This window comes from Microcaecilia unicolor, chromosome 1 (genome assembly GCF_901765095.1).
Source record: "Microcaecilia unicolor chromosome 1, aMicUni1.1, whole genome shotgun sequence".
NCBI classification, from domain to species: domain Eukaryota; kingdom Metazoa; phylum Chordata; class Amphibia; order Gymnophiona; family Siphonopidae; genus Microcaecilia; species Microcaecilia unicolor.
Genome location: NC_044031.1, coordinates 582,075,743 through 582,085,335, shown reverse-complemented (window position 1 = coordinate 582,085,335; position 9,593 = coordinate 582,075,743). Strand labels below are relative to the sequence as shown.

At 42.6% G+C, this 9,593-nt stretch overlaps 1 protein-coding gene across 2 annotated transcripts in view; it reads right to left on the bottom strand.

Moving 5' to 3' along the window:
* Positions 1 to 540: 540 nt before the first annotated feature.
* The window catches only part of RNF139 (ring finger protein 139), a 30,330-nt gene continuing 21,277 nt past the window's right edge, over positions 541 to 9,593 (bottom strand). Inside the window, exon 2 of one of the 2 annotated variants that reach the window (XM_030218915.1) lies at positions 541 to 2,967. In XM_030218915.1, coding sequence (XP_030074775.1) covers positions 1,154 to 2,967 — 1,814 coding nt within the window. In that variant the 3' untranslated portion in view covers positions 541 to 1,153. The remainder of the gene's footprint in view (positions 2,968 to 9,593) is intronic. The other variant, XR_003943807.1, reaches the window with a different exon arrangement.

Below are 9,593 nucleotides of genomic sequence, written 5' to 3'. Positions count from 1 at the left end.
GCTTTTTCATTTCAGTTACAAGTTATAGTATTTACCTTTAGCATAGCCACAGGTCAGTGTGATCCAGTTACCAGCTATAACACCAAGTTTAGTTAACACATTCATAGCATTTAACTTTTTAGGTAAATTTTTATATATTTAAATGTTTAACAGTATATCCTAACATTCAGCACAAGGCCACTGTTTTACAGAATTCTTATTCTAAGCTCTTAACATTTCAGTGCTCATAGGTAACAGCAAATCATTGGTTAAGGTAGTGTCTTCGCAACTGCAATCCATGAGTTATGAACAGTCCTAGTTTTCATACCCCAAAATTGATATTCATCTGCTTTTGAAGAACAAAGCTAATTTCCAAAGCGTGGGCACCCTGAAAACAAGACCTGTTCAAGGTAGTTGAGGACTGGATTTTGGGGGCACTTGTAAAAGGATTTCTCCGATATAAAGCTGCTATACAAAGTTGCTCTACTTTAGCTTTCAATTCTAGTGAACCCTCTTCAGTTCCTAATACTAATTAGCCAACTTCACAGGAAGTGCCCAGTGTGCTGCTCTTTCATTCTTTATTTAATAAAGTACAACAAAGCTTCAAGAATCCTGATTCATGGAGACAGTAGACTGAAGGCTGAGAGGTAAATTTACACCATTCATTCAGTCAGATAGCAAGAGGAAAATGGGATTATTTACCTGAAAAAAAAAGGAAGAACATATCCAATTTTCTTTAGGTTCACATTTTAGCTTTGTAAATATTCAAAGGCCCCTCTTTAGTAATATTTCATTGCTCCACTGTTTTTCCTGCTGATCTTACATTCTGGCATTTCTGGTACAAGGGTTAAGGTTAATATTTCTTTGGCACAGTTTATACACCACATTAGTTCAAAAAGCTGCTGTTCAATGTGTCTTAGAACAGAGTATGTGAAAGCAACATTTTATTTCATGTACAACAATGTACATAAATTTAGACAGGTCACAAAAGAGACCAGCAGTAATGAAAGAGGTATATTTACAGCAGCACATAATATTAAACCATTCACAGACTCAACATTGAGATACTGGCTTCTGTGCTTTCAAAAATTACAAACTGTAAAATGAAACATTTACATTTAACTCAGTTTTTAACCAAATACCTCAATGATTTGTTAAAAAATCTTTAATTCCCTTACAAGTCTGTATCCTCCTGAAGTTGTTCTTCAGCTGGCATGGCAGCAGGGGGAAGCCACTCTTCTTCCTCATACTCTGTACTGTCATTATCTTCGTTGAGATCAGGCTCAGGTTCAACTACTTCATCTGCTAACAGCACCGGATTATTTTCATTTGGTACAGCAAAACCATTATTAGCAGAATAGGATGTGCTCTCCTTGAGATCATCCTCAATGTAGACTTTTTGATGGCACATTGGACATGTGTCTTGTATATAAAGCCATTTGCGAAGGCAAAGTGCATGAAAATAGTGATGGCATGGGGTAATGCGAGCAGAAGTGTGAAACTCATGGTAACAGATTGCACATACATCATCTATTTCAGTTAATCTCTCTCCCTTTACTTCTGGAAGAGAGTTGATCTTCTTAACAGCAGTTCTGCGGTTCATGAAAGTCTTCCAACCATTTTTTGCTTGTAAGTAAATGTTGAAATAGGCATGTAGACACATCATACATGCCCGAATCTTACTTCCAGATTCAAACATCATAGTATATGCTCCATTCCCAAACATGATTACTCCAAATATAAATTCAATAATATTGCCTGTTGAACGCACATAGTAGACATAATCATCAAGCTTTTCCCATAGCACATTATAGTAACCATCAATCATGAACAGTGTATAAACAGTTAGAGAAACAATTACTTTTAGGCAAAGTTCAACACAAAAGGCTGTTACTGCAAACAGCCAAGTGTTTAGTGCATAATATTGCCAGAGCACATAACTGAGTAAAATGGGAAGAAAGAAAAGGCAAGCAGAAACCAATAACACTGGGAAATGTCGACGGAAAGATGACACATGAGAGGCACTGAGGGACATTAGCACAGGGTCAGTCATTCCATGGATAAAATGTAAAATCGCAGTCAGCAGAAGGCACATATTACGACTTAGACGAACAAGTCTTTCTTCAGGCTTCAGCCCACTCAACCCAGTTTGAAGAGCCAAAATGAAAAACAGAACAGGTGCTACAAAGCCAAGTCTTTTGTCTTCTTCTTCTGTGGATCCGATGAAGGCTAAAATCCCAAGTCCCAAATAATGTGCAATTGAGGAAATAACAGCACTCATCCCTAAGACAGTTAGAGTAGAATCACAACCACTAATAATAAGGCTGCAGACCAGCTCTGAAAAGTCATTCCAAGAAATTAAGTAAGATGCATTTCCTGAATCACTGGCTGTTACCTTTAAAATATACACTAAAACAACAGCTTGTGCAGTTAGTCTTGTCAACCAGAAGACACGCAGTATGTCTGGAAAATGGATTCTTTTCCAGGTGTCTTCAACCAGGAGCTGTAATCCATAGACACGGTACATGTGTCTTATCAGAAGATAAACATACCTGGTTGAGTAGTAGAGCCACTTCACTTTCACAGACAGGCAAACTGTGGTAAACACTGATAAACCCAGGCCAGAAATAAAGACCAAAATCTGTTGGATATCCATAGGCAATTCAATAATGAATCCTATTACAGGAAGTAATAGATCCAGTATTATCAGCTGTGAGAATATGGCTGGAATTTGAAGCAATGCAATAAATCCAATGCCAAAGATAAGTTGCAGGACAATAAGTGCCATCCAGAGTGAAGGCCCATTATAAAGAAGGAACTCGAGACCAAAAGCTGCTCGGTAGTAGGCCCGGTAGAAGTCAATGTGCAAAGTGGCATAATAATTGACCAACACTGATGTTGCAGCTAGTAGAAATGCCAGACTGAACATATAAAACTTGAGAAGTGCTCGCTGTGGCAAGATGAGAACACCACTGGATACAAGCACACCTAAAGAAAACAAAAAGGATCATTTAGTACTTGGTAGATATCATATAAAGATGCTATTCTGAAAATTTGTACATGATTTTTTGAGCAGTAAATACTACACAAAGATTTTTTCCCAATAAAAAGTTTAAATTTTACATCTTTACCCCTGCATTGCCTGCCAAATGGCTAAGTACCAGCATTCCTGCTAGGTCTTATTAGAAAATTTGCATCCTGGCAGATATACCTAGCTCTAGATTGATTCACAACCTGATACTGATAGCTACCATTAACTAGTGAGCCTCCTAGGTCGTTTGCACAGTCTGCCAAATGCACCCAGCTACTAACTGATTCTCCAACTTCAGCCTGCCAAGCATAGTCACTACAACTAACATACTCACTTAGGCATTCATTCCAGCAGCCTCCAACACTCATTGCTCAGTCAGTCTCTATGGCCTCAAACACATGCCACTAGGCCACACTCTCTTCACTTTTGGCAACCAAACAACCTCTTCCATTTGAGAAGAGGCAGTTGATTTCTCTCTGGTTTTCATCAGTAAAATCAATAGTGGTTATGTTGGTAGAATAGGTATTTTCTTGATGATAAAATGGAACACCATTGACGGTACTAGGAAAAGCTGTAGAGCCTTAGCATATTTAAATGTTCATTTCTGTAGTTTGTATGGTTGACATGGTGTAGTGGATGACTGGACAAAAACAAATGTCAAATAGAAGTACAGTGTTCACAAGGAATTATGAATATTTGTTTTATTGGAAACAAAAATCAGTGATCCTGTAAATACGGAATTATTTTAGCTTTTTGTGTTCATGTGTTTTTACTAAATTCAAAAATTGTTTTTTTATACACTTTCCATTCAATTAGAGGGTTTATCAGATGAATATAAATTCCCACTGTGGCTCCTTGTGACGCTGGGCTCCATTGCCCCAGGTACAAAAACTTAGATTGTCAAATCCCCATCCCTTTACCCTTTCAACTGCAATGAAGCCCCTGATACAGCAGGTAGATATAGATTGACTGATCTAAAGACTTAGGGAGCACTAAGGTCACTTTAAAAAAAAAAAAAAAAAACTACAACTTAGTAAAAGGGCCCCCTAACGCAGCTTTTCCCATTCCTATTTTTTCGATGTTGCAATTAGCACGTGGCCATGAAAATAAATTACTGTGAGAGCATTTACCGCAGGCCTTGACAAATTTGCTTGGGATTTAGAAGCCAGTCCAAAAGCCTCTCTCGACCCACCTACCTTCTCCTGACATAGAAAAAAAAAAAGGGGGGGGGGGGGGACATTCTATGTGAGCTCCTTCAGGGCCTGATTACTAAGGCTGTTTTATGTCTTCCTTGTCTAAGGGAAAAAGTAAATATAGAAAATCAAGCCCGTAATACATCCCTGAATGCCGCTGGCAGTAATACAAAGCAGCAGCCTCCCGCCCTACCCAGTCATTCCCAATCCAGCTCACTCTCTTCACCCCACCACCCAAACTGTCACCCAACCTCAGTCTCCCGGTCCTATCATCACTTTCCGTGCCCGGTCAGCAAGTCTCTTTTTTTTAGCCATTCCACCTCACCCATTTCCTCCTTCACTTATATATCAGCCACTCCTAGCTCTAAACCTCAACCCCAGGGCGGCAGGACACCTTTTTGTTTGGGAGAGAGGTACAAGTTGTGCCCCAACCCTTCCCTACCATCCCGTAGCCCCCAGCATCTTTGTCCTTCCTTCCCTTCCTCTCCCCCTTCATCCAAGGTCTCCAGCATCATTGAATTTCCTTCCCCCCAATCCATGATCTCCAGCATCTTTGTCCTTCCCTCCCTATAAACCTCCTCCCCCATGTTCTCCAGCATCTCTCTTCCCTCCCCAATGGTCCCAAGCATGTCTCTCTCCCTACATTCCTTCCTCCACCCCCCCCCCATGGCATTCACAATCTCTCTCCTTCCCTCCACTTTCTTTCTTACCCTCCCTGCCCATGGTGTCCAGCACTCTACCCCCTTTCATTTCAGCATCTCTCTCCTTCTCTACTGCCATGCCACCAACAGGCAGGGCAGCGACTATCAGCTGCATAAGTGCTATTGCATGGCCAGCTGGGTGTGGGGCCTTGATCAAGTGGCAGGCCTCTAACTGCATTCCTGTCAGTGGGGGGTGGTGCTTCAGTATCATGTTTTCAATCAATACGGACAGGCAGGTTCCCTGGTGTAGTGCAGAGCTTGCCTGTCCCCTCACAATTCAAACTGTGATATTGAAACAGCACCCCCTCCACTGGCAGGTATGTACATGGAGGACATCTGCACAACTTACAGGGAAAACTAGCCTTGAGAATCTACTCATGCTCAAGACTGCCAGCTCCCGCCACCTGGCCTTGAGCATGTGCAGATGCTCAAGGCCCCACACCAGCCGATAGCATGCCTCCTCTTATGCAGCTGAGTCGCCGTTCTTGGGGAGCAAGATAGAGGAATAAACACTTCAGCAGAAGAGGCAGGGAGGAAAAAGGTTGGGGTGGCATGGTATCTGTGGCTCCCCCAGCTGCAGCATCTATACCTTACCCCATCAACCCCTCCGCCCCGGCCTGTACCCCAGCAAGCCAAGGAGCTGCCCTCCCTTTCCCCCAGCCTATTCCCCCACCAAGCCAAAAATCTGCCACCCCTCCCCTCGTCCCTATCCCAGCCAGCCTCTCTCCTCCTCTCCCACTAGCCCTTGGAGCTACCTGCTCCCATGCTGTTGGTAACAAAAATTTCCTCTTTTACTTGCATAGAGCCGCATGATGTTTGGGCCACCTAGTGCAGGAACTGTCATGTTGGCCTCACGAGACCAGCGGTGAGAGTTTCTGAATCTTGCGGCTCATACACGCAGAGCTGCGCAACAGAGAGAAGAGGAGTTTTCTGTTTCAGCAGTGGCAGCCTAAAAAAGTCTCAGGTGGCCAGGAAAAAGTTCTAGTCACCATGGGAACCTGTTGCCTGGGATTTGTAGAGCCTTGATTTGCACCTATTTTGTGTACGGTAATACTGTGCTATCCAGTTAGCGCATGGTAATGCGGATGCGATAATTAATGTAAGAACATCTATTCTCCATCCCTGTCAGACACTCCCCCCCCCCCCCCCCCAAAAAAAAACAAAAAAAACATTTTAGCACATGGGTAGTGCATCAGATTGGGAAATTACTGCAGGATGCCCAAGCACATTCTGTGGTAATCCATTTTAAGGTGCAGTGAACGCTAGCGCTTACCACAGCATAGTAAACGGACCCTTTAAACAAGGGTTGCCTTAAATCTTTTCATGTCAGTCTCTTCTCTCACTTGAATTATGGTCTATGCATTCTCATGGAAATTTTGTAATTAGTTTTTTTTTCCTTGTTGGATATTTCTATATGAAATGCTTTATTTTGTCTGAATATCTATATGTTAAAAATTTTTCAAATTAAAAGAACGAAGTGCTGACAAAATAAATGACCACAGTTTATAAACATCTTAAACCTCAAATGTTCCCAACAGAAACATGAATTCACCAGCATGCATCAGGAAAGAAGCAACAGAATTTGAAAACTAAGAGGAAAAAACACACCATTCTAAAGAATCAGAACAAAAAATAATTGGGTAAAGCACAAATACACTTGAATATATCATTACAGAAGTCCAAAGTAGATAAAAACTTGACACAAAAACAGTTAAGATAAAGAGACTGATGCAACACAGGACAATGGACTATGGCCAAAGTAGGAAAAAACAAACAAAACAAAAAACCAGACAAATGCAGGTTCTGTAGCACAGAACTAAAAAGAATTATATGGAAGGTGCAAGGTGTACATAAATATTCAAGTACAACTAACTGCAAAAAAAGATCCGTAGAGACTGATAAGCGTAAGGGGAGATATAATCCAGAGGCACCTGAATGGATTCATCTAACAGATATTGGAGGGGGTTTAGGGGGATTTGGGCTGTTGGGGGAATAGGGGGGATAAAAGGGTTATAAGCATAATGTTAAAATAAAAATGAAATTGTTGCATTGTCATGTGCTGGAGCCAATGGCTCGTTGTTATTTCAATAAAAATTCAAAGTAAAAAAAAAAAAAAAAAAAAAGATCCGTAGTAGATTGCATTTTTTCTAAAATGAAGAGAATCATGTTATTGGCCTTTCCTGTTGTATTTAATGTACCTTTTATTTTCCTTATATTTCACTGACCACTCCCCCATATTTTGTGGTTCAAGGAAGAGCAGTTTATTCCTTGTTTCTTATGTTTCATGCTCTATATTACTTTAATAATTGTTACTTGTGAGATCTTAAAATTATAAAAAAGAAAACTGATCTGAGACATCTCACTCTTGGCATCCAGTCTAGCTCCTCAACATTTACATAGGCAGTAAGAACAAACTTAGAATAAATAAAAACCACCTTAAACAACTCACTAACCTAACACTAACCAGATGAGCAAACTTGAGCGGACACCCTGTAGAGAACAAGAGATATGCAGGAAGCATTATGCAAGGTGACAGTGGTTATTTGACCCATTACTTTGCACCAACTAAACATCTCAGAAACCTTGGGTGGGCCCTCTGGAATAGTGGGAAGGACTAATGGAAACAAACCAATCAGGTAAGACCTAATTTCTCCTTCTATTATGTAGCTTCTCACTATTCCAGAACCTGTGGGATGTTTAAAAGCAATCCCTAGAGTGGGTAGGATCCTGGTGCTGCCACCCTGAGGACTGAAGCCCCCAAACTGGCTTCCGAGCACACAACGTTCACCCTGTACTGCTTAGCAAAAGTATACAGCGTCAATCACATTGCTGCCTTGCAAATATCCAGACACAATAAGGTAGTCACTGCACAGGATGCTGCTGTGTGCCTCATAGAATGAGCCCACAAGGCCCAAGGAGCCTGCTTCCCCACAAGCAAATAAGCTTATGTGACAGTCTCCTTCTACTGTCTAGTAATTGTGGGCTTGGAAGCCATGAGCCCAAGCCTCTTGCTTACCAAAAAGCACAAACAAAAAAGGCTGATTGTATCTGAGGACTCTAAGCATGTCGAGAAGCTTCAAGGAAGAATACTAAGCCTCTTCATCCTCTGTGAAAAAGGACAGAAGCTCAACAAATTGGTTGAGATAAAATGCTGATATCACTTTCAGAAGAAAAGGAAGGAAATGTGAACAGGGAGACCCTCACCTCTGATAAGCGGAGAAAGGGATCCCAACAAGAGAGAGCCTGAAGCTCTGAAACCCTACATGCGAAAGCAAACCACTACCAAGAATGCTGTTTTTAGTGTAAGATCTTTTCAGGGAGGCCTTCCAGAGTGGCTCAACAGGAGGTTTCTGAACAGCACGAAGGACTAAATTAAGGTTTCACTCTGGACACAGCATATGAAAGGGAGGCCCACAAGCGGCCCGCTCCCACAAGAATTTAACGATAATCGGGTGAGCCACAAGAGATGTCTGCTATAGTTGGCCCCTGAAACAAGCCAAACCCGCAACAACGATAGGATGTGCACGATCCGAGCAGAGAATGGAGAAAGTCCATGCTCAGAACACCAGCCCGCAAACGTCGAGCGTTTCCGAGCTTGAAGCAAGGTAGCAATGACCGAATTAGAATAACATTATCTCAACCGAGCCTTTAATGGCCAAGCCGTAAGACCAAAGGGGCACAGATCCACCATGAGCATCGAACCTCTTGCTTCAATAGGCTATGGACGAGGGAGAGGATCCCCGTACAACAGTTGAATTAGGTCCGCATACCACAGTCACTCTGTGGCTACAAGAATTACTGGACCCTGGTGCAATGCAATCCTTTTCAACATGTGGCCTACCATGGGCCAAGGAGGGAAGACATACAGTAGATGTGTCTCCGGCTGGGGCTGCAGTAGGGCATCTATCCTCATCAAGCCCAGTTCTTTCAGATGACTGAAGAACTTGGGCACTTTGGCATTCCTTTTTGTCACTATCAAGTCCAGAAGCAGAGAATCTCATCAGTCCACTATCAGCTGAAAACCCTGGCTGGATAGTTCCAATTCTCCCAGGTCCAAGGAGAACCTGCTGAAAAAGTTCACTTCCACATTCAAGGTCCCATAAATGTGAGCTGCCAACAAGCAGAGATTTTTCTCCACCCAACTCATGAGGGAGGACGCCTCCACTGCCATCTGATGGCTGAGGTTTCCGTTTTGCTTGCTGACATAAGCCACCACAGTTGGAGGAGCTCAGACCAGGGCCCCCACCAGAAAAGGAGTGAAGTCGCATAAGGTATTTTGAACTGCCCTGAGCTCCAAGTGATAATCGACCACCAAGAATCCTTTTCCATCCAGGTGTCCCATGCCAGATGGAACTTGTAATGAGTTCCCCAACTTGACTTGCTGGCGTCTGTTGTCACCACCTCCATTTGTTCTTGGAAAGGGAGCTCTGACAGTCAAATTCCTGGGCAACAACCACCACTGCATTATCTGGCAACCAGCATCCAAGGAAGATGAAGAGCATATTTCTGCGACACCGGAGACCAGCAGCTGAGAAGAGACTCCTGTAATGGCTGTGTATGAGCCCTTGCCCATGGCACCACTTCCACCACCACTGTTGCTGACCCCAGAACCTGGATGCAGTCCAAGACCCTGGGTCTCTCTTGACTGAGAAGACAAATCTGTTGAACCAGCTTCAACCTCCTGCGTTC